We start from the raw sequence: 27064 nt of genomic DNA, 5'->3' as shown, positions 1-27064 counted from the left end.
ATATTTTATTTCACAAATTTAAGTCTACCTGTGCAAATAAGAGGTGGGGGTGAGTGGGAACCTTGTTATGAAAAAATCGCTTTAAGTCCGGTTCTGCTTAATCGATTTTTGCAAACTTGGTCTTGTTGAAAACAGCTCTTTTTCGTCAATGTAATAGTTATAATTTGGAAACAGCCTATTACGTAATATGCCGGCTAGGAGGCGCTATTTATTTTCTTTTTAGAAATCTAGTTTTCTTTGAAAAATATTAAATACAAGTATGTATTTTTTTCCTGTATTAAAAAATTAGACCAAATTAGCAACAGAATACCGAAAACGGCATGTCTATACCTTTTTTCTATCTCGAGATATCTTAAGAAACGTGTAAATTTTAAACATAACTGTTGCTGTCATATAAGTGGAAATATATAGAAGCACGTAGTGTGAATCCGTATATAATGAATCAAAACAACAATAAGACAAATAACACTATAAAATATAACAAAAAAAGAGTGTGTGTACTTTGTACGCGAGTAAGAAGTTATACTTCTATTATTATGATTTTAACGAAATAAATATATTTTAAACATTTTAATTTTATTTTTATTTAAATGTTACACTAATTTTAATACTTAAAATAATACCAAAAAAATAGCATTAATATGTAAATTTTTATGAATTGTTGCCTCCGCGCATTTGCTTTTCTCTCGATGAATCGTAGAAAATGTAAAAACGTCAGATTTTCTACACAAATTTTTAATTTTTATTTCATTATATTTTAATATCAATTATCCTCTTCCCAACTAAGATAAATACATAACTGTTATTGTCACCGGTAAACTAAGTTAGGAAGTCAAATTGGAAACAAGTAGTGTGCTATGGAAAAAATAGAACTATTAGAAGTATTAACTTCAAAAAGTCATCATGTGTCAAATAAGTAAAACATAAAAATTTGTTCATTGATGGTGTGTTGCGGTTTGTTTCTATTGTTTCTATGTTGTGAAATTCAAGATGATTCTTACAAACTAAGAAGCATTTGACATGATAGCCACATTCTTTGAATGCATAAGAAATACAACTGTTGCGGCTAGAATATATGCAATGAAATATCCCCAAAGACGTCACCCCAGTAGTAGAGTTTTTCATATTTTGTTTTGATTTATTATATACGGTGACATCTGGAAAATGTTTCTTTGTCTTTTTCCATAGCACACTACTTGCTTCTATATATTTCCACTTATATGACAGCAACAGTTATGTTTAAAATTTACACGTTTCTTAAGATATCTCGAGATAGAAAAAAGGTATAGACATGCCGTTTTCGGTATTCTGTTGCTAATTTGGTCTAATTTTGTAATACAGGAAAAAAAATACATACTTGTATTTAATATTTTCCAAAGAAAACTAGATTTCTAAAAATAAAATAAACCGCGCGTCATAGAAAACGGGCACCCTAAAAAATGGGTAATTTTGGAGGTCGCGTATCTCCTAAACCTGTTGTCCGATTTAAGTGATTTTTTGAATATGTTATAGCCTTGTTCTTTGTCAATATCCGTGTAATAATATTTTTGCTAAACAGGTAAATTTTCATTGTATACCGGGTGTACAAATCAAACTGTGTTTTTTTCTCAAAGTTCGCAACACCCTGTGGAATATCCTAGCATTTATAAAATACTGAAATTAAAACCAACTATAGCCTCAGGTTTTCTCAACATTCTGTTTTTTTATTCATTCGCTTATGTTGGATAATACAAAAGTTAGGTACTTTAACAACTAGCCATATTCTTTTTCAATACAGAGTGTTTTTAAACAAGTGCGACAAACTTTAAGGGGTAATTCTGCTTTAAAAAATAGTGACAGTTTGCTTTATAATCGTATGTCCACACATGCTTCGTTTCCGAGATACGGGATGTTGATTTTTTTCTTACAAACTGACGATTTATTTATTGCTTTAAAACCGGTTGAGATATGCAAATGAAATTTGGTGGGTGGACATTTTTTGACATACAATTAAGAATTTTATATTCACCATTGGCGTGCATACGGGTAATATGATCGGCCATATTACCCGTATGCACGCCAACAGTGAATATAAAATTCTTAATTGCAAGTCAAAAAATTCGCAATAACTATCTCTTAAAACCTACCAAATTTCATTTGCATATCTCAACCGGTTTTAGGGCAATAAAATAAATCATCAGTTTGTAAAAAAAGATACATTCTTTATTTCGTAAACGAAGCATTTGCGGACATAAGTTTATAAAGCAAACGGTCATTATTTTTTCATGCAGAATTTCCCCTTAAAGTTTGTCGCACTTAAGTACATAACTTTTGTATTATCCAACATAAGAGAATGAATCAAAAAACAGAATGTTAAGAAAACCTGAGGCTATAGTTAGGTTTTAATTTCACTATTTTATTATTCACTATATAAATGCTAGAATATTCCACAGGGTGTTGCGAACTTTGAGAAAAAAACACAGTTTCATTCGTACACTCGGTATACAATGAAAATTTACCTGTTTAGCAAAAATATTATTACAGGGATATTGACAAAGAATATGGCTATAACATATTCAAAAAATCACTTAAATCGGACAACCGGTTTAGGAGATACGCGACATCAAAACGTGCCCGTTTTCTATGACGCGCAGTGTAAATAGCGCTTCCTAGCCGGCATATTACGTAATAGGCTGTTTTCAAATTATAACTATTACATTGACGAAAAAGAGCTGTTTTCAACAAGACCAAGTTTGCAAAAATCGATTAAGCAGAACTGGACACAGCGATTTTTTCATAACAAGGTTCCCACTCACCCCCACCTCTTATTTGCACAGGTAGACTTAAACTTGTGAAATAAAATATGCGCAGAATTGTATGAAGAATACGATAGTCGGATTTCCAGTGCCCTTTCATTAGGCAAATTTTTTTAAATTTCGATTTTTTAATTTTTGATATTCAATTACGCCCTCTAGCGGTGGACTTACAATTATGAAAATAATTTCCAGGCTTTTCTCGAGGCAACTTTTGTTACAAATTTTTTTCCCAAAGCTGTACTATAAACGGTTCCTGAGATATGGCCGAGCGCCATTCTTATTGGGACACCCGGTACATATAGCTTCAATAATATCATTTTGTATATCACTTGAAACTCTCGAACAAACAGATGTTTCTAGATGTTGGCAAAATTTTTGATCTTTTTTGGCCATTAATGTTAACAATTACCTGTAATTGCCTCGATTGTCAGAGTCGTCGCCCTAAAAATGACCACGAAACGTTCTTGTTTGGCCCAAAAACATACGGTATCTATTATAAGTGTGCTAAGGATATACCTATCTATTTTTTTAACAAACTCATTATATTTAGCAATATTGGCTTTAAAAGCTTGGTTAAGAGAACTTTCGATTCTTGTTTTGCCAAACTGAATCAAATTGGGTATATACATCTTACATGTAGGTAACGGAGAAATTTCATGTCTCCTTTTTAAAACTCTAACACTATAAATCGTGAATCTAGTCCACCCATTTTTCTGTAGAAACCTGAAGACATGGCCAACAATACAGTCTATTTTTCTTGCAACCATATAACCAAGGATTTTCACTGTACCAACTAAATTTATAATATCAAACTTCTTTTTTTGATTCCTTTTTTAAATTGTTTAAAATAGGTCTTTCATTTTCAATAATCTCATTTTTTTCTTCAAAATTATACAAGGAGAATTACTTTTCAAGTAGTTGATCGATTACGCAGCGACACTCATCCATGGTTAACTGCACGCACACTTTTTATAGGTACTGTAACCAATTTTAAATCTGGTAACAGGGCTACTGATATACACAATGTGCTTACGCCGTCGCTTCTTCAACATTTTCAGTCACTAGCCGGTCTCGAGCGCCAGCGCGGGTATAACCATTGTAACCAGAAATGAGACTGGTAACAGAGTATAATAAAGTGCAACTGAGTCCCATAAACTCGCCAATATTTTTGTGTCTACGAGTAGTTGGCTATTTACTGAGTTAGGTACTATTACCACATAATATAATAATAATAATATATTTCTATTGGTAAAATATTGGTAAATGGAATTATTCATCGTCATAAAATATTTATTTGCAAGAGTTTTAACTGTTACCAATGGTAACAGTGGTTACATGGACGCTTCGCCAGGTAAGACTAGGAACACTTGCACAGCTAGAAATTGTTGTAATGACTCTGCAAAAAGCAATGTCAGCTGTTTTTCTTGTCCGAAAGATGTTAATAGATGAGTGTTAAATTAGGATTAAAATTGTCTATTACAGATGTTATATTAATTCTTAACAGTGTAAACTAAAAGTCAAACAATTGGGAATGCACGTCCTAGATTTAATGACATCATAACCCACCGGTACAAATTTGACGGCAAACAACTTCAACAAATTTTTTCTCATATATTAGCCTTTTCGCTACCATGAAGTTTAACAGGAAAGCGCTGTTGCCAAATAAAAAATATATGTGTATTTACCAAAGCAGCTCCGGCTACACTGTTCCTTTTTGTCTTTAAAAGTGTGAAACAAAGATAACTATCTGTACTATAAGTATCAAACTGACATGGTTCTATAAAAGGTTATGTAAGATTTTTTTTGCTTCTTGTATGTCCTTTGGAGCTGGGCCTATTTAGTCACCAACATTTCTTCAAATTAACCCCTAACTAAACCTACTATACAACAAGACTATTACAAATCTAATCGACCAATCAAGGATAGGGAAGGGCAAGTGAAGTTGGTTAAAAAATAAACTGTCGTTAAAATATAAACTAAATAAATAAAATATAATTTGAAAACGATAATTTGACATTATATTGAACCTCCAATTTTATGACAGACGTCAGCTACCATTTAAAATCTCCCCAAATATAATACTGACGTCATATCGCCGCCGCCTACGAAAAGTATAACTCCGAAAAATGCCGTTAAGAGTAGAATTTTCAATGAACGCCGCGAAAAATATTATTTTCGATTATATGATGAAATTATATGAAATGGAAGAACTACAAAGAAAACATGACGAGTTTAATATACATAAAAAGCTTAAAGAAATTACCTACACTCAGAGAAAAAGAACTCCTCACTTTATGAGAAACTCCAAAGGTAACATAATTCTCGACTTGGATGAAAAAAAGGAAGAATGGACTAACTATATAAAAGAGCTCTTCCTGGATACGAGGCCACCACTTAACACCACAAAGTATACGAATACTGGTCTTAGTATTTTAAAAGCGGAAGTAGAGAAAGCCATCAAACAGAGCAAAAATGGGAAATCTCCAGGCCCTGACCAAATACCATCAGACTGGCTCAAACTTCTGGATGACGATAATGTCTCACAATTAACAAACATTTATAACCATATATACGAGACTGGAATGATGCCACAGATATGGTTGGAGTCTACATTTATTCCACTCCCAAAAAAACCTAATACATCATCATGTAAAGACTTTAGACTAATTAGTCTCATGAGCCACTCTCTCAAGCTACTTCTTAAGATAATTCTTAATAGAATCAAGCAGAAATGTGAAGAGACAATGGGAAACAAACAATTCGGTTTCAGAGAAGGATTGGGAACAAGGGAAGCTTTGTTCTCAATGTTAACATTACTTCAACGATCATGGGAAGTATAGAAACCAATTTACGTCTGCTTTATAGATTTTGAGAAGGCGTTTGATAGAGTTCAATATGATAGGTTGTTTGAATATCTAGAAATGATTGGAATAGATGATAAAGATCTGAGACTTTTACAACATCTATATTGGAATCAAGAAGCTTCTATTCTGGTAGACGGCAAAGAAACAGACAAAATTTGCATTCAAAGAGGTGTCAGACAGGGTTGTGTGTTATCCCCAACTTTGTTTAACGTATACTCAGAAATAATTTTTAATGAAGCCTTGGAAGGACAATGTGGAGTTCGAATCGGGGGAGAAACTATTAACAACATCAGATATGCAGACGACACCGCGATCATGGCTGAAAATATCGAAGATCTTCAATTCCTTATTGATCGAGTCACTAGAGAATGCTCCAATAACGGACTTAACATAAATGCAACAAAGACAAAGTTACTTGTGGTTAGTAAACAAGACGTCGGCCCTATGCAACTAATTGTCAGTGATGAATCAATACACCTCGACACCTAATATGGTAAAAGAGGCAACCGATTATGTATGTATGTATGTATGAATCAATAACAAAAGTTAACCATTTTAAATACCTAGGATGTTGGATAAACGAGACACTAAATCCGGATGAAGAAATTAAAACTCGTATAGAAATTGCAAGAGGAGCATTTATGAAACTTAGATCTATTCTGAGCAACTCTCAGCTGAATTTACAACTAAGAATCAAGTTCCTAAAATGTTATGTGTATCCTGTATTACTATATGGATGTGAAACCTGGATCATGAAGGTTAACATGATGAACAAATTAGAAGCCTTTGAGATGTGGTCGTATCGTAGAATGCTCAGACTATCTTGGGTTCAACGCATTTCAAACAGAGAAGTCTTAAACAGAGTAGGTCAAGGCGAAGGTGACTTAATGAAGATGATAAAAAAGAGAAAACTTGAATATCTGGGGCATATAATGAGAGGTAGCAGATACAGGATGCTGCAGTTAATACTCAATGGAAAGATCGACGGAAAAAGAGGAATTGGTCGAAAGAAATATTCATGGCTCCGAAACCTTCGTCAATGGACTGGCTTATCAGCAGATCAATTGTTACATGCCGCACAAGATCGAGAACGATATCGGCAAATTGTTATGGAAGCTACCCACGCCTAAAAATTTGGACACGGTACTTAAAGAAGAAGAAGATTGTGTAAATTATAATGCCTAATAAAGTGTTAGCGAAAAAATTTATTTTTTGAGGAGTAGCAGCAAAAAACATCATTTCTGTTTGTGGGTCCACAAAAATTAAAATTACTAAAAAGTTCTCAGAAATAATTGTTTTCGTCGGCCGAAACAGAAACAGAAAGGGAAATAATTGTCGGCATCTATTATGAACTAAATCTTTTCGTTATAAATATGTTGGGAGTTATAATCTTCGCGGACACGCATATAAAAAAAATTGTATCGCTAACACTTATCAAAGAGTTATTATTTTCACTGGAAATGTATTAGGAATCACATTACATTAATCATAGGCACCAGCGATATAAACTCGTCACTAATTCTAACCAATGAAATTCTTGCAGTAATAGAAATGGTTGTCACAAATTTGAAGTTGTCGGTCTTTAGGTATCCTTTTTTGTTTTCCTTGTTTTTTGCTTACTTCCATGTATTCTCATTTCGTTTCGTTGATTTATAATCCATATTTCTCGGCTTGAGTCTTCATCTCGATAATTGCCTTGGTAAGATTAGTCTTTTTTTCTTTTACTACTAAATCATTTGCGTATGCAACTACACTCACCGGCACAAAACTCCGCCGTTAAAAGTCTGAAAAGTCTGTTGGATAGAGAGAGAAGCGAAAACATAAGAAGAGCATGCAATGTAGAAAACATAAATGGATGGGTGACATAACGGAAACAGGAGTGGAACGAACACATTAGTAGAATGGCAGAGGATAGGATAGTACGAATAGCACTACATAAGTCACCAAATGTACGTAGAAGTATTGACAGATCAAGAAAAAGATGGTGCGATAATTTAAACAATTTAGGAGGCTGATATTGAAGAAGGAACATGCTTTAAAGCAGACATATAAGAAAGAAGAAGAAGCATGTATTGCTATCGTTTGTTATTATTCCGGTAACAAAACTTTTTTACTTAGATGGCATTATACGAGGCTGAATGGAAGCGTCGTATGTTCTCCCTACTTTGAAAAATTCTATGGAAAAATTGAAGAACTGATTTTGTTTCATAGTCCTTTCGTATTATCCCGGAGGCATCACTAAGATTTTGTTTTTGGAATTATTCGAATATCTCTTTTTTTTGTAAGAGCTGCGCAATTTTTTGTAAATAAAAACACCGTTTGACTCATAAACATAAATATCTTAAATAGATGTTGGATTGATAAGATTAGAATGGCCAGCATGCAGCTCATATTGGTACGCCTATTTATCTTCCAGAGATAAATCGATTCCATTCATTGTTAATTTCCAGTACCGGTCATAGGCGTCCGTTTTGGGTAGAGCAACGGTTATTTCATCGCATAACTTTTTTGTCTTTATCTTTTAAGCATATTTGACACTTGGTTATTACATTTTGAGATATTCTAGTACTAAAAGGTACTTTTGTTTTAAGTCGGTAGGTTACACCGTTTTCTAGAAAAACAGATTTTAAAAATTTGCGTTTTTAGAATTTGAAAAAAAACTATTTAGAAAAACGAAATCTTGTACGTTTATTTATCTTCCAAAGATGAATTGATTTCAACAATTGCGAATTTTTAGTACTTACCGGTCGTACTCGTCCGTTTTGGGTAGGTCGACGGTTATTTTATCGCTTTAATTTTGTGTCTTTAATTTTAAAGCATCTTTGACACTAGATTATTACATTATGAGGTATTCTAGCACTAAGCGTTACTGTTGTTTTCAAGTCAGTAAAATACAAATTTTTTATTGAAATTTTCGTCAAATTGACTACCAGTAACAGTAACAGTACCTTTTTGTACTAGAATACCTCACAATTTAATAATCCAGTGTCAAAAATGCTTAAAAGTTAAAGAAAAAGATGAAATAACCGTGGCCCTACCCAAAAGGGACGCCTATGACAGGTACTAAAAATTCGCAAATTATGGAATCGATTTATCTCTGGAAGATAAATAGACGTACCAGTTTTCGTTTTTCTAAATAGAAGCGTTCTAGAGGTATTAAAAAAAAACGAATTAAAAGACGCCATCTTCAAAGAGCTCTAGCTCCTTTAGGAAGCATTTTCGGACTAGGTGATTTGGGTTAAATCTTAAAATTTGAGCCTAGGAATCTAAAGTTAAACTATTTAGTATTATTAATGAAACACCCTGCATGTGCGCGTATCAATTTCATTAATTTTTTTTTCAAAATAAATCGAAGTCGGCTCTGATTTACCCTCACACAATATGGCGTCAAGGTCATCGAATTTTTACCTAGAGATCAAAGTCACCGCATTAGAGTGAGAATACTGATTGTAAGGTATACTGTGACTACATAGTTAACAGCATTTTTTATCCTTTTATATTATGTTTTAAAATAAGCAAATATAGATATAGTCGTATAACCAACAACATATAGCAAAACTTAGAATATATAAAACTTACTAGAATCCAAACTGGGATGGGACGAATCGTGTTGTGAATCATCATCATGAGACGTGTGTGAATGTTGTGATGGAGATTGCATATTCTGTATCGAAGGTGGACCGACAGAACCTTCCTTATCTTGGGATTTTCTGGTTTGATGCATGTAGTTGATGGTCCAAAGTATAAAACTTACTCTACATTGCACAAACTCATTTTCACTTTCTGGTCTTCTTAAAATGGGTAAATCTAAAAATATATTCAACATTTTATCTCTAAACTCTACAACAAAAACTGATTCATTTATTATATATAAGTCCCCTAAAAATTCACATTTTTACATCGTGTTATTTACACCCTTCTACAACATATTATACCAAAATTATTTTTCATCATCATTATCATCATCACCATTAAAAGTATAATCAATGGGCTAAAAAATAACAAAAGGCCAGGAGAAAACGAAATAAGCTGCGGAAATGATAAAGAATTGGAGGGGAAGAACTACAAAAAAGGATGTACGATATTAAGAGGATATGGGAAGAGCAAAATATGCCCAAATATTGGACCAAAGCTCTATTATGCCCCATATACCAAAAGGGAGAGAGATTGGCATGTGAAAATTACAGAAGTGTTGCTCTGTTGATTACTTGTTACAAGGTATGCTAAGAGAGAGACTTAACAGATTTGCTGAAGATAAACTAGGTGAATATCTGGCCGGTTTTAAAGTTTGACAGATCAGATTTTTACACTAAAAGAAATCCAGACTACCTGCTATAAGGCGGGTTGACATTACTAGTGAACAACGAACGTGGCTCACGTTTACGTATTTTGCCCGTGCTATTGTTAGATATTTTATTATCTATTTTCAAACTCGAGCAGTACATCTGTATTTATGCAATGCATATAGGTCTGGATCCCGCGTACCAAAAAAAGTTGATTAATAACAAGCTGAAAATTTGTTAATAGCTTAAGGGTGTCTAGTCGGACAAACTTTGATATATTGGAACACTGGAACAGGGGACGTTTTAATTGTGGAACAGGTCAAAAATCTGGAACGTCAGACTACCAAAACGTCAGATGTATTTTGTCAGACAGAACTTCCAATTGATTTGTTACCCTTTGATTCCTGTCATTTGACATGTTCTTCGTGTTCCACTCATTAAAATGCCCAGTTGGTGATAAACACCAGTCTGATTTTTGCATGAGAGTTTAATGAAAGGGCAACAAATCAATTGGAAGTTCTGTCCGATAAAATACATCTGCCGTTTGCGTAGTCTGGCGTTCCAAATTTTTAACCTGTTCCACCATTAAAACTTCCCCTGTTCCAGTGTTCCCATATATCAAAGTTTGTCCGACTAGACACCGTTAAGCTATTAACAAATTTTCAGCTTGCTATTAATCAACTTTTTTTCTTATGCGGGATCCAGACCTAATAGATACAAATGTACTACGAGTTTGAAAATAGATAATAAAATATCTAACAATAGCACGGGCATAATACGTAAGCGTGAGCTACGTTCGTTGTTCACTAGTAATGTCAACCCGCCTTTAAACATAAGGTATCCCTTCATGCGTTGTTCCTAGATTTTAAACAAGCGATTTTATTTTAAACAAATAAGAAGGAATACAATGTATGAAGCACTGAGCTCTTTGGGCATACCCGCAAAACCTGATTAGGTTAGTAAGAATAACACGCGAAATCATGTAGTATGGAGAGGATTCTCATTAGATCAATTTGAAGTGAACATAGGTCTTAGACAAGGAGATGCGTTATCCAAGGTGCTTTTTAACTTAGTATTGGAAACAATAATCAGAAATAGCCGAGTTAAAACGACCAGATCCATCTTCAACAATGAGCATCAATGTCTGGCCTTCGCTGATGATCTTACTGTTCTAGCGAAAACAAGAAAATAATCAAGAAATGGTACGAACAGATTAGATAAGGAGGCAAACTATTTTGACCTAGAAACAAACCAGTAAAAGTCAAAGTACATACATGTTACTCGGAAATACAGAGCAAAAAGAAGAGGGACAGTTTACTTTCATATCTAATGAAGCAAAGAAATATAATTTCGAGAGAGTGGTCCATTGTACGTATCTGGAAGTTATTATAGATGAGAAAGGACAGGAAGAATGGAAACTGAATGTCAGATTAGAAAAGGGAAATAAAAAATTATTATTATTATTATTGAGAAAAACAAAGCCAATGATAAACAAAACGGTAATAAGGCCTACAGTGACGTATGGTAGCGAAGTATGGACAATGAAAGAAGCAAATACGGAGAAATTGTAAAGATGGCAAAGGAAAATGCTCAAAGCTATATATGGAGGAAAAAGGGAGGGAGGTTGGGTGCTACGAACCAACAGGAAACTAGAGGAACTGTATAACGAACCAAGCAGCATCAGTCGCTTCATAAAAGCACAGAGAGTGAGATGCATAGGACACGTGATGAGAATGGAAAGAAAGAGACACCAAAAAGAATAATGTATATGGTGCACTCCAATCTGTCAAAGATTTGTCCTGTTTTCAACATAAGAGGAAGCGTAAGTTTGTAGTATCCACGAAAAATTCTTTTTTGTAACCTGAAAAAGTGTATTTTCGCACAGTTTCATGATACCCTTAGGCACCCAGGGTGGCCACATCTCTGCATCTCTACCGTCAAAGTCAACATCTGGGTGATAGTGACTTGGATGGACAATAGTGCACAGAGACATTCCAAAGACTGTATTAACTAGTAAGTAACATTTTAGTTCTAGGATTTTTTTATGTTATTTGTACTGATTTTGTTTATGTTATTTGTACTTCTCCTCTTTAATAAACTTTTCGTAGCTTTGGATAACTTTTTGAACCTTCGTGTTCAAAATAAATTATAGATAAGAGCTCCCATATTTATATCCAGCTTCCTATGTTTATATGCTCTCTTATTTGGGATAATCTTCATGTTTGTCCTATTGTGTAGATATAGGTCTGGATCCCGCGTATAAAAAAAAGTTGATTAATAGCAAGCTGAAAATTTGTTAATAGCTTAAGGGTGTCTAGTCAGACAAACTTTGATATATGGGAACACTGGAACAGGGGAAGTTTTAATTGTGGAACAGGTTAAAAATTTGGAACGGTCAGACCACGAAAACGGCACATGTATTTTGTCCGACAGAACAGACTTAAACTCTCCGAACAGATTAAACTCTCATGCAAAAATCAGACTGCTATTTATCACCAAATGGGCGTTTTAATGAGTGGAACATGTAGAAAATGTCAAATGACAGGAATTATGATAGGTGATAAATAGCAGTCTGATTTTTGCATGAGAGTTTCAACTCTGTTCGGAGAGTTTAAGTCTGTTCTGTCGGACAAAATAAATGTGCCGTTTTCGTGGTCTGACCGTTCCAAATTTTTAACCTGTTCTACAATTAAAACTGCACCTGTTACAGTGTTCCCATATATCAAAGTTTATCCGACTAGACACCCTTAAGCTATTAACAAATTTTCAGCTTGCTATTAATCAACTTTTTTTTCATACGCGGGATTCAAACCTAATACTAATTTTATGAACAATCTGGTTGATTTTATTAATATTTCCAAACTACGCAATTGTTAAATGGTTTTTTATAAAATAACTCTTTGTAATAATTAACTGATGGTAATTAAAAAATACATACCTAAATTTGGTTTGTACAAAGACGTATCCTTACAGAAATTTGGAAACATTTTTGGTATGTAGTATAATTTAAACTTTTCTAATAAGAAGCTAAAACATCTATGATGGTGTGCGTTCTTGTCCTGCCACTCTAATTTCACAACCTATGCATATAAAATGTATGTAATTATACAAATTTAAAAAACAAATATATAATAAATATTAAATTAACAAATAGTACAAAATTTGTTGAGGTTATTTGTAAAACAAACTTAACAACTAATACATTACAGTGAGGACGTTTAAGTTGGAATAAATTCATTTTCTCGAGAATGGCTAATTTTGGAGATAAATCCTGAAACAGATCGATTTTATTTTTAAATTACAATTTTTTGGCATATATATGTCACACTAGCGACGTCATCCATCTGAGCGTGATGACGTAATCGATGATTATTTTAAATGAGAATTTAAAGGGGTCATTAGTCCATTTAGAACGTTATTTAATTCTCTATTCAGTAATATAAACATTAGAACAGTTATTTATATAGGATGTCCAAAAAAATTTCTTTTGAAATAAATTCATTGATAGAAAAAGAAGAACGTATGTAATTTATTTAATTCAAAATACATTTTACTGCTGCCAGAAAACAGAAAAAATGTTTATTTGAAAAATTAATAAACATTGGTTTTCGCTTAAATTAAATGTTCAAACTGCCAAGAGACAGGTAGGTGCCAGCTTTAACTTGAGTTTAAGCGAAAAACAATATTTATTTCTCAAATAAACATTTTTTTTCTGTTTTATGACAGCTGTAAACTGTATTTTGAATTAAATAAATTACATACATTTTTCTTTTTGTATCAATTAATTTAATTCAAAAAAAATTTTTTTGGCACCATGTATAAATAATGATGTTAATGTTTATACTACTGACTAGAGAATTATATAACCTTTCAAACGAGCTATCACACGACCCCTATTCTCATTTAAAAAAATCATTGACTACGTCATCATGCTCAGATGGATGACGTCACTAGTGTGGAAAGTAATCATTAATTAATTTAATTAATAGCCAAAAAATCATAATTTAAAATTAAAAATCGACCTGTTTCGGGATTTATCTCCAAAATGAATTTATTCCCGAGAAAATGAATTTATTTCAACCGAAACGTCCTCACTGTACATTCATTATTAAAAACAGTTTTTAATTTTTTTTACAAATTAGTGCTAAATACTGATATAATATAATACCAACTACACTCAACAGCATCATTTGAATCATTTGTAATATTTGCATTTCTGTACATACATTGCATCTATCGGCTCAAAACCATGTTGTTCTTTCGCTTCTATAATAATTTTGAATTTATTGTTAATGTTGTTAAAATATATTTTTACTCTGGGCTAATTAGCAAAATACAAGGAAAAGTTATTTACCAGCAATTTTATTGCTGGAATCGAATCTTGTGATTCTATATACAGGGTGTCCCAAAAGTAGCGGAACGGTCGAATATTTCGCGAAATGAACATCAGATCGAAAAACTGAAAAATATGTTTTCAATCATTTTCAAAAATCTATCGAATGACTCAAAACACGACCCCCCACTCCACCTCCTGCAGGAGGGGTTTGGGGGTAACTTTATAATCTTAAATGGAAACCCCCAGTTTTTATTGCAGGTTTGGATTCCTTACATAAAAGTAGGCAAAAAAAAACTATTTATAGTGATTCTTCTTCTTAACGTGCCCTATCAAGTCCTCTTGACATTGGCGATTAACATGGCGAAACTGTCTCTGTCTCGAGCTATTCTAAATAGTTGTTCTGCTTTTTTTATTCCTGTCCACTCCCGGATAATCTTCAACCAAGAGGCGTGCTTTCTACCAATTCCTCTGCATACTTCGATTTTACCCATCATAATTAGTTGAAGAATATTATACCGGTCTCCCTTTACTACGTGTCCAAAATAGGCCATCTTTCTATATTTGATGTTATCAAGCAGCTCGCGGGCAGTATTTGCTCTCTTAAGGACTGCCACGTTTGTCAGCATAGCTGTCTATGATATTTTCAGTGTACGTCTGTGCAGCCACATTTTAAAGGCCTTCAAACGATTAATGGTGGATATTTTTAATGTCCATGCTTCGACACCATACAAGAGGACTGACCAAATGTAACATTTAATCATGTGCTTTCGAAGTTGAAGTTGCAAGTTATCATTACAGAAGAATTACCTCCTTTTTAAAAATGTCGTGCGGGCTATCTCAATTCTACATTTTATCTCTTTATCTGGATGTAGTTGTTCAGTAATATGGCAACCAAGATATTTAAAACTCGGTACTCTTTGAATTATATGATCATCAACATATAACGGTGAATTTTGATGGGCCAAACGGCTAAATACCATGTATTTTGTTTTTGAACAGTTAATGTTTAGGCCAAACTCTCTTCCCACTGTGTCAATAGCATTTAAAAGGTGTTGTAATCTATTCATATCATCACTTAAAATAACTGTATCGTCTGCATATCTGATTGTATTTATCTGAATTCCATTAACTTTCACACCCCATTCCAAATTATGCAGCGCTTCCTTAAATATGCTATCTGAATATAAATTGAATAACAGTGGGGACAGTATACAACCCTGTCTGACACCTCTTTGTATTTTGCATATTTCTGTTGATTTCCCATTTATGCAAGCTGTCGCTGTTTGACGCCAGTATAATTTTTCTATGATTCGTACATCTTGACTATCAACTCCTTTATCCTTTAACATTTTAATTAATTTGTGATGTTGTACTCGATCAAAGGCCGTCTCATAGTCAATAAATACAGCAAAGACGTCTTTCCTTTGATCTCGGCATTTCTGCAATAATACATTTAGTGCAAAGAGTGCGTCCCGGGTTCCCAGTCCATTTCTGAAGCCAAATTGTGTTTCATCCTGGTCTTCTTCACATTTATCTCTGATTCTACTGTGGATGATACTAGAAAGATTTTCAAAGTGTGGCTCATAAGGCTTATCATTCTATAATCGCTACAGTTTTTCGGACGTTGTTTTTTTGGTAGGGTTATGAATTCGGACTTTAATCAATCTTCAGGGATATCACCAGTCGAATAAACATCATTGAAAAGTTTGACTAGTATTCCAATGTTTTCCTCATTTATGAGCTTTAACATTTCTGTAGGTATGTTGTCAGGACCAACGGCTTTCTTGTTTTTTGCCAATTTTATAGCATGTAGTATTTCTGATTTTAGTATTTCTGGTCCTTCACCTTCATCTAAAGTCTCCAGTTCTTTGGGTCTATCATCATTATACAGTTCATTTATATAATTATACCAGGTAGTTCGAATTTCGTGTTCGTCTATTATCATGATATTATCGTGTTCGTCTATTATCGTGATACCATAGGTAAATTATAGAAACGGTCTAATATCTCGAGAAATACACTTCCAAATGAAAAAGCAAATAATACTTGTTTAATTTATTTCAAAACCCTATCGAATAACACCAAACATGACTTCCCCTGGAAGTGGGGTGGGGGGTAAGTTTAACATCTTAAATAGGAATCCTCATTTTTTATTGCAGATTTCTCATGAAAAAATAAGTAACATTTATTCGAACCATTTTTTAGGATTGTTAATAGATGGCGCTATAATCGGAAAAATACGATTTATTAGCGCCATCCATCAATAATTCCAAAAAATGTTTCGAATAAATGGTACTTATTCTTAGATGAGGAATCCAAAACTGCAATAAAAAATGGGGATTCCTATTTAAGATTTTAGAGTTACCCCCATCACACCTCCAGAGTGTGGAGAGGGGGGTCGTGTTTGGTGTCATTCGATAGGTTTTTGAAAAATATTAAACACTTGTTTTTGGTTTTTCATTTGGAAGTGCATTTCTCTGGTTATTAGACCGTTTCTACAATTTAACTATGGTATCACGATAAATCGTTTTTCCGATAATAGAGCAATCTATCCATAATTCGAAAAAATCTCTCGTATAAAAGTTCATTACTTTTACGAAAGGAATCGAAGTCTGCAATAAAAACTGGGGGTTTCCATTTAAGATTTTAAAGTTACCCCCCACTCGACCTCCAGGGGGTGGAGTGGGGGTGGTGCTTAATGTCATTCGATAGATTTTTGAAAATTATTGAAACCATATTTTAAAGTTTTTTGATCCGATGGTCATTTCGCGAAATATTCTACCGTTCCGCTACTTTATACCGGGTGTCCACTTATATATAATCTAATTTAGATCAGAGGATTTCAATCTGTGGTGCATGTAACGCTGGTGGTACATATCATTATTTGCGGTGGTACACAAAACACAAAAAAATTAAAATTGTAGTACATACTTAGTAAGTCTTGATAATACAATGTAAAAATATAGGTGGTACCAAAAATAATAAAAATAACTGTAGGTGGTACATGACTCAAAAAGGTTGAGAATCGCTGGTATAGATTATATTTCCAGAAGCCGATGGAAATTGAAGGAACAGTTTAGCAACAATTAAATTGTTAATTAAAAATTTACGGTCGCTATAATAATCATAATAAATATGATATATATGAATAGCTATGGTTTTTGTATAAAAAGGCACTATACCTATCTAATGTACTTTACGGAATTGAAATTGGACTATTTAAGCGGCCTCAGGAATATTTTAAAATTATAAAAAAAATTTTGGCTTATAAACAAATAGAATATCTCGGTAACTATTAAATTAAATTATGGAAACGGTACTGGAAAGAACGCGGCAGGACGCTTCTTTTAGCATCAGATGTAATACCTTATGTGCTATGTAATATCTTACGTGTAGGTATACTTCTTCTCTGTAGAAGTTCCATGTGTATTTGGTCTGCTCCGATTGCTTTTCAATGAAGTTACATTTTTGCATAAAATAATATGTAATGTTTAAACTTTTCCCTGATTTTACATCACGGCAACGTAAGACTTCCCCAAACTGTGGTTGCTGGCCCTGAGGTTAGAACCTCACAATATGGACTCTAGATAGGAACTCTAGCGAGTTGCTATGTAGAAACTACATCGTCAATAATAAATAAATAAACGATACGAACATTATTTATTTGGTGGTAAATTTAGTTTAAAAACGATACATAGGAAACAATAATATATCAACTCACCGTATGAACCATATATTCCAACAAAGCTTCTAAGTAAAACTTGCTAGCATTTTCTGGAGATTTTTCTCCATTTGAGGGAGGCAAAATGGGTAACAATTCCGTGGCCGTTACGGGATGTTGTGCACTTGTATCGTGGAAAACGCTTCCGCTGTGTTGGGATTGAAAAACATTTTGACTTCCAAAACCTGGCACCAATGCAGAAAACATATTGTGTACATACTCTGGTGCATTTTCGTTCAACGCTTGGTACCATATTAAGAAATATCTGAAATAAATCACAAATTATTTAAGGGTTATACAGTATGTCCGTGTAAGTTGGAACCATAAGGAAAAGTTTTTTATTATTAATTTTACGAAAAAAAGTTATTCTCCATAAAAGCTCTGCATGGTCTAAACGAAAAAAAGTTATTCTCCATAAAAGCTCTGCATGGTCTAAAACCTAAGATTCAACTATCAGATATCAAATTTTATGAATATTATACGAGGTATTGCAAAAATTATGAATTTCGTCTTAAGAGTAAAGTAGCTTTATTTTTCTCAATATTGAAAATTGATATTATGAAAAGTTGTTTGGAATTGAGAAATACACTCACCGGCACAAAATTCCGCCATCCAAAATTTTTGATTAAGTTTGACAATCTATAAATTTATTATTTGTACTTCGATTTTCAAGTTTATTGCACGAGTTTGTAGGTATATGTATTGATGTCAATTGCTATTATTCCGGTAACAAAAAATTTTTGCTTAGATGGCAATATACGGGGGTGAATGTAAGCGTTGTTTTTTCTCCTAAATTTAAAAAATTCTGTGGAAAAATTGGAGGGCTGATTTTGTTTAATACTCATTTTGTATTATCCTGGAGGTATCACTAAGGTCTTGTTTTTTGAATTATCTGAATATCTCTTTTCTTGTAAGAGCTGTAATTAAAAACACTGCTTTGAAGGTTTATTTAATTAAAAATATCAAACGCACTAAAATTAACAAAACAAAACAAATTTAACAACAAAACAATTCAATAGCGGTTATGTCCACCTCTTGCAGCAACGACTGCTCGCAATCTGTTTAGCATCTAATAAAGATGTGTTTTCCTTGCCTGGGGAATAGCCCGATATTCCTCTACCAGGGCCATAACGGTACCAAATTTTTTGGAGGCCTAGGATGACGGCAAATAGCTTTTTTTATTCATCCCATAAATGCTCAATATGATTGAGATCTGTGCTGCATGCGGGTCATTCTAATCTTATCAATCCAACCTCAATTGTATGAGTCAGTGTTTTTATTTACAAAAAATGGTACAGCTCTTACAAGAAAAAAGATATTCGGATAATTCAAAAAACAAAATGTTGGTGATGCCTCCGGGAAAATATGACAGGACTATGAAACAAAATCAGCTATTCCATTATTCCACAGAATTTTTTAAAATTAGGAGAAAATACAACGCTTCCTTTCACCCCTGTACAATGACCTGCAAGCAAAATTTTTTGTTACCGGAATAATACCAAACAATATGAATACATATACCTACAAACTGGTGCAAGAATCTTGAAAATCGGAGCACAAATAATAAAGTTATAAATTGTCAAACTTAATCAAAAATTTTGGGTGGCGGAATTTTGTGCCGGTGAGTGTATATTCTAATATGCAATTACATCTTTCTAATTAAAATTCTTTTTTGAAAATTTATGAATAATCAATATTATTTTCAGTTATTTCAATTATGATAACTCTTTTATTACTAATTTTACGAAAAAACGTTGTTCTTTATAAAATATTCTGCATTATCTGAAACCTAAAATACAACCATCTTATATCAAATTTTATCAATGTACCTTTATTTTTCACAATACCGAAAATTTTGATTGAGAAAAGTTATTTGAAATTAGAAACTATGTTCCAATATGTAATTGCATCCATCTAATATTCTGAACTATAAAAGTACTTTACTCTTGATCGAAATTCATCTTTTTTGACATACCTCGTACAAAATTGATAAAATTTGATATAAGATGGTTGTATTTTAGCTTCAAGACCATTCAGAATTTTTTATGAAGAATAACTTTTTTTCCTAAAATTAATAATAAAAGAGTTATCGTAATTGAAATAACTGAAAATAATGTAGGGTTATCCATAAATTTTCAAAAAAAATTCAATTAGAAGGATCTAATTGCATATTCGAATATAGTTCTTAATTCCAAACAACTTTTAATAATAACAATTTTCAATATTCTGAAAAATAAAGCTACTTTACTCTTGAGCGAAATTCATATTTTTTGACATACCTCGTACAATATTCATAAAATTTGAGATCTGGTGGTTGAATCGTAGACTTTAGACCATGCAGAGCTTTTTATGAAGAATAACTTTTTTTTGTAAAATTAATAATAAAAAAGTTTTCGATATGGTTCCAACTTACAGGGACATACTGTATAGATAGAAAAAAAAGATAATCTAATCTAATAAAAGGCTATGAAGACACGTCAAGCGGAAATGCAGTTTGACCGGGACGATAACTCTATATATGAACAATAAATGACGTTTTCCGTCGACCGTCCATTTATGATCAACTTTAACACCCTCAAAATCATTGATTAATGACCCCTATTAATGAATCATTTTCTGGTGTGTAGGCAACCAAACATATACCTATTTATATTCCCACTAAAAAATTTAAAATCAAGTAGCCGCTGTTAGTACTATCTGTCATTGTATGTCATTATTTACTTTATTGTTTAAAATTCTATGTATTTGAAAAATCAAAAGATAGATATATCTTTATTTCTGAAAAGTACGGTCGACGGAAAAGTTTTGTAACGAACTCGCTAATTAAAATGGCGATTAACAATCTCGAACATTAACGCGCTCGCCCCGCTCACGCGTTAAAATATCTCAATTGTTAATCGCCCTTATTAATACACTTGTTGGTTAAATAACTATTAATAAAGAGTTCGAATCCCTGCCAGTGAGATTTGTTTTTTAAATCATTAACTTTTAATCTTTTATTATTTAAATCTTATAAATGATTAAATAATCAATCAAATTAAAATTAAATAAGTAACCAGTGTATATCTTCCACACTTACTTCATATTTAACACTACGTTGTGTCAGAATAAAAGGTTCTAACTGCCTCAGGTGCCATTTTTAGTTATGACTGTTTAAAGTTTCTATGTTATATATTTATTTTACTATTGTCGCCACTTTTATGTGTTAACAATGTAAATTTTTAAAAAAATTCATATATTTTTATCAAGGTGATACAGTAGCGATCAACAGGTAGCCAAAACGCGTTCCAAGATTACGGCTGTAATTTTGAATATTTTTTCGAGATATTTGGCACACGTATTCGTAATAATAAAGAATGGCGGTACAGAGCCCAATTTGAAAAATATATTAATATGTGGAAATTACTCTGTAATTAAATACAATATTAAAAAAACGAGCCTGTACCGCCATTAAGGAGAACAAAAAATACACTTTCTTCAAATAAACTTTTTTATCCGATGCCTAGATTTTGTCATTTTGGAACTACTAATGAAATAAAAAATTTTAGTAGTTCCAAAATGACACAAAATCTAGGCATCGGATAAAAAATTTATTTGAAGAAAGTGTATTTTTTGTTCTCCTTAATGGCGGTACAGGCTCGTTTTTTTAATATTGTATTTAATTACAGAGTAATTTCCACATATTAATATATTTTTCAAATTGGGCTCTGTACCGCCATTCTTTATTATATTACGAATACGTGTGCCAAATATCTCGAAAAAATATTCAAAATTACAGCCGCAATCTTGGAACGCGTTTTGGCTACCTGTTGATCGCTACTGTTTCCTCTTAACAGTAAAAGGTTACTTCAATAGTTAATACAAAGGAGTTTTGATTTGAGAAATGAATTAAACTTATTTAATCAAGTTCTATTTTCCACACATACCTTTGTTTAACAATTAGTATACAATAAAACAACTTCTAGTTGTTTAATAAAGTCTTATTATTAACTTATAAACACTTTTAGTTCTTGCAGATAGGACCTTGTGTACTTAGTTGACTGTTTTTATGTCAGTTAGAAGCTTGTTAACTTACCAACATTTAAAATTCTCTGAGATAGAACCTTGTAACTTACGTATTTCAGCCACCTGTTAATAGATGTCGGTGCTAGGATCATATTAAGGTAAAGAACATAAAATAGAACCAAGTTACATAAAAATCTCAATTTTAAAAAATTTGCAGATAGAACCTTGTTATTCTAACACAACGACTAGCTGATCCGGCAACACTCCGCTATGGCTTGATTATTATACGATTAATATTATATTCAATTTATTTAATGTCCGATTGGTATATCATTTGACAAATAATGACATGATTTCGAAGTCAGTTAAATATGATATAATGCCCTAGGGCGTTAAATTTAAATAACTAGTTAAATACTGTCAAGTTGACAAATAAAAACCTAAGTAAAACTATGGTTACCACAATGGTGAGCGGCCGTGGAGTAACGGCATAAACGCTGGCCTCATACGCCAGTAGACGTGGGTTCGAGCCCTGCCAAAGACAAACCATTTTCATTTCCAATAATGACACGAGCCGTCTCACCGTGCCTCGGAGAGCACGTAAAGCCGTCGGTCCCCCTGGGCTAGTGTACATCGGCACTAGTTACTTAAAACAGGGTTAAAGATGTAAATGGCGCCGGAACTATCCGAAAGGATCTCCCCGGCAAAAATGCCATACGATATTATTATTATTATACCACAATGGTTAATTATTACGTTACGACTATTGCTGCTAAATGTACTTATTTGAAAACTAATTAATTCAAAATTCATTCAAATTTTTTGCATATAAAGAAGAATTTAGTCGGACATTAAAGGTTGAAGGCACCACGTGTATTATAGATAATAACGCTTTCGGTCAAAGTATATACCCCGGGCCATAGGTCCTCGGTATATACACCATTGATCAGAGCCGTGCGGTACATCTTTTTAATATGATGCAAGTCTTCGAAATGCCGCCCCCTAAATATTATTGAAACTTAATACTAATATTTATTTTTATTAAATGAAATTACACAAAATGAACGAAAACTTTTATTTTAAAAACAAAACATTTTTTGAAAATTACAATTTTATCCTTTTGATTTTAATTTTGGCAAACTCGTCAATCAGATTGGTGTAGTCTAAAGTAGCAGCTAGTGAGGACTCTATTGAAGTGATAATTTTTTTAGTTTTGTTTGTCTTATCGTAAGTAGACTTAGGCAGGCCGCACATCAAAGAAACATGAAACGTAAATTACGTTTCATGGAAATAAACCACTGCTAAACAAATATATGTCCGGCCATTTATGAAACTCTCCGAAAATAAAAATGTGTCATGAGCATGAATCACACTCGTTTCATTGGTAGGCGGACTTTGAGATTTGTTTAGCAGTGTTTTCTTTTCATGAAACATGTTTTTCGTTTCATGTTTCATGTTTTTCGTTTCATATTTCTTTGGTGTGCGGCTTGGCTTACGTAGCTTCGTAAATAGTTTTAATCATTTTTAGTTTTGAAAAACTTCTTTCCCCAAGCTACCGAGACAGAGAGTGTTAATAAAATTCTTAGGGCCGGTACTTTCTGCACCTCGTATGGCAAAATTCCTCTAACCGGGGTTTAATCGGGACAGATAATACCGGCCTAAGGCCCGGTTTTTCAGTGAGCGGTTAAAATTTTGGTTAGCTAACCTAGTTTAAATTTTAACCAATATTTTAACCCTTATATCGTTTTTCAGTGCTTTAAACCAAGATGTGCAATTCAATAGATTTTTGACAGAAAAATAAACAAAATAGAATTTCATAACCTATTTTATAAATAACAAATAACATAACATTACAAAAATGATTAATGCATTCAAGTTCCGATTCTTCATCTGATGATGAAGATATAATCAAGAATATAATAATACATAATACAATATTTCCCGCGATAACACAAAATGTCATAATTTAACTAACCTCTTCTGTCAGCAAATATAGATAAACGTCTGTCGGAAAATTCGGAGTTAAACCACCTATGATAGCGAGTATCGGTTAAAATCTTGGTTAACTTAAACGGGTTTAAGCGATAACCTAGTATTGAAAAACTAATTAACCATAAAAATTTCGGTGACCGAAAAATCTGGGTTAACCCAGCACTGAAAAACCGGCCCTTAGTGATACAACTATATTTGGGTATAAAGAAATTAGGTTATTTTGGCACAAATAGTTCAAAACCTCTAAAGGTTTCATGGAGTATGGCATCATTTGAGATAAAGCATGCAATAATTCTTCTAGAAAATCATTTGCCTCTATATTCGAATCTTTTTCTATAAAAAGTATTGAATGAAGATTTTCTAGTATTTAATCATCTTTTTCTTTTCCCTTTTCTTATATTGCCCTTAATTTAAAAAAATCATATAAAAATTAAAATTTTTATTATTAGGGGAGTGCATTTAGATTTTCACTTCGGAAAAAATCAAACAAGATAAAACTTTTTGTAATTTCATTAAGAAATGTTTAATAAACAACATATCAAAAAGTTCTACTCGAGAAGTGGGTGCTTCATTTTTTATTAAACAAATGAACAGCGAAGTTAGATGTTTTTTTAAATAACTCCGAAAATATAATTTTTAGAAAAAAAATGACTTGACCATTGAAAAATTCAGAAAAATTTACAAAAAAACCTTATATAAAGATTTTTCTAAAATTAAATCTCTAGCTTCTGTAATTTTTTATTTATAACGCTAAAGTCACCCTTCTCACACACATTGGCGCACTGTAAACTAGCGTTGGAAGAAGTGCACGGTTGAGTTTTTTAAATCTAATTCTTTAACTAATAGATCAAAAGAAATTTTACAAATTGGACATGAAAGAAGATGAAATAAGCTATCTTATGGTTGTAATAAAAAGAAACTAAATGTATGAACATAAGTACGGTGTGGGCGGAAAGTGAGCCTTACATGAATTTTGTTTAAAAATGATTTAAAAATGTGTATCTAATACAATTTTACTTATAAAACTCTCAAATTTGCACAACTTACCTCACAATTATCTTACTAAACGATGTTTCATTAAAAAAAAATCTCAAAAATTTAATTCAAATAATGCGATGTCTCAAAAAATGTAATTTTTGAAAACTTCGTAGTTTTACAGAATTCCCACCAATTTAAGACGGCATTACTCAAGTTTGAATAAATATAATACAATTTTTTTGCTATTTTTTTAAAGCTTGGTGTGTAATCTTCAAAAAACACTGAATTATTTTTGTTTAAAAATGAAATAAACCATTCCTTTTTGAGAAAACTAAGAAAGATAACAAAAATGTAATACAAAAACCGAAAATTACCAGCTGAAAAAATGTATATACAGAGTGATCAAAACTTTTTTCTGTAAAACTTACATAAAATACATTTAGTAATAAGCTTCAACAATAATAAATGTTTTTGTAAAACAATTGTAAAACAAAAAATTTTTTTTTACCTCTTATACAGTATGTCTGCGTAACTTGGAACCTATTGATAACTTTTTTAATATCAGTTTTACGAAAAAAAGTTATTCTTTATAAAATACCCTGCATCGTATATAACATAAGATGCAACCATCAAATATCAAATTTTTTTAATTTTGTACGAGGTATGTCAAAAAATATGAATTTCACTCAAGAGTAAAGTACCTTTATATTTCACAATATCGAAAATTTTTATGAAGAAAAGTTGTTTGGAATTAAAAACTATGTTCCAATATGTAATTATATCCTTCTAATCGAAAATTTGTTTTTTTTTAAATATTCTTTCTAATACATTTTAATTTTTAATATTATTGTGAAAATTATTTCTTTATCTTTTTTTTAAGAATTAAATTCTATATTTGTTTGATTGGATTCTACTTGTTTTTCATTTAAATATCCGCCATTTTGGATCCGCCATTTTGAAATTTAAATTTTTAATCTTTAATTCAGATTCAACAACCTGTTAAAAATAAAGACAATAAATGTTATAGAAACATGTTCTTTTTTATGTTCTTTTTAGAAAATCCGCGTTTTGGATCCGCCATTTTATAGTTTATAATGTTGACATTTAAGTTAGGTTTATCAAAGCTCTCAAAAATAAATATATGTAGAAATAAATACATTTTGTAAAGACATTATGATTTTACAACTATTTCTTAAGTTATCCGCCATTTTAGATCTGCCATTTTATAATTTAAATTATCAAAATTTGATTCAGGTTCAGCAACCTCTCAAAAATATCCACATATATGTAAACAAACACGTTTTATAAAAAAATTCGGATTTTACAACTACTTTTTAAGGATTTTTAGGAAAAAATCCGCCATTTTGAATCCGCCATTTTAAATTTGCAAATTGTAATGTCAGATTCGGGTTCAGCATAATCAAAACTAAAATAAAAACATTTTTTATCAAAATAAAATGTTGAATTCACCCATATTCTTAACAATATTTATACAAAACAATTGTTATTGTTTAAACAATTAATAAACAATTAGCGGCGAAATTTGTGAGTAGAACTTTTTACTTTAACATATTTATAAACTAACAAAAAAAGTTTTAGAAAAATATAACCTTGTTTGATTTTTTCCGAAACATTGTATCTTTTCGTTCTAATTGCACTCCCCTATATGAGTTTCTAAAAGCGAAAATCGATCAATCAAAGAATTAAAGGCAATGTCTAAAATATAGATGAAAAAATTTACTTTAAATTTCTCTTCCTCTGTTGAGAGCTGATCCACAGATCAAATTGACGCATTTTTCTCTTGCCTCAATATTCATTTTCAACAGGAAATTTGGAACTTATTTACAAGATTTTTTGCAATTTCATTATCAGTAATTTTCATTTGGTCATAGGCAAATTGTCAGTAAATTTTCATTTTTTCCACAGTTTCTAACGACATTTTTACACAATCTGACAAATTTATAGTTACATGTTGCAACGTATTCGAGACTGAATTTATATGAAATAAAATATCATGCCAAAGAACTACACGGCATATAAATTTATAATTTTTAATATTTTTTACTAATCCTCTTGCTTTGATTTTAGTT

General features: G+C 32.0%; 1 protein-coding gene across 2 annotated transcripts in view; it reads right to left on the bottom strand.

The window, feature by feature from the left end:
• LOC114336116 (ral GTPase-activating protein subunit alpha-1) overlaps nucleotides 1–27064 on the bottom strand; it is a 208858-nt gene that overhangs the window by 145400 nt on the left and 36394 nt on the right. For both annotated transcript variants that reach the window (XM_050650360.1, XM_050650361.1), the window contains 3 exons: nucleotides 18000–18264; nucleotides 12881–13022; nucleotides 9239–9466 (listed from right to left, as the gene is read on the bottom strand). In XM_050650360.1, coding sequence (XP_050506317.1) covers nucleotides 9239–9466; nucleotides 12881–13022; nucleotides 18000–18264 — 635 coding nt within the window. The remainder of the gene's footprint in view (nucleotides 1–9238; nucleotides 9467–12880; nucleotides 13023–17999; nucleotides 18265–27064) is intronic.

The sequence above is a fragment of the Diabrotica virgifera genome, chromosome 5, assembly GCF_917563875.1.
Source record: "Diabrotica virgifera virgifera chromosome 5, PGI_DIABVI_V3a".
NCBI lineage: Eukaryota > Metazoa > Arthropoda > Insecta > Coleoptera > Chrysomelidae > Diabrotica > Diabrotica virgifera.
The sequence above is the reverse complement of the archived record's forward strand: the minus strand, read 5'-3'. Positions and strand labels throughout refer to the sequence as shown.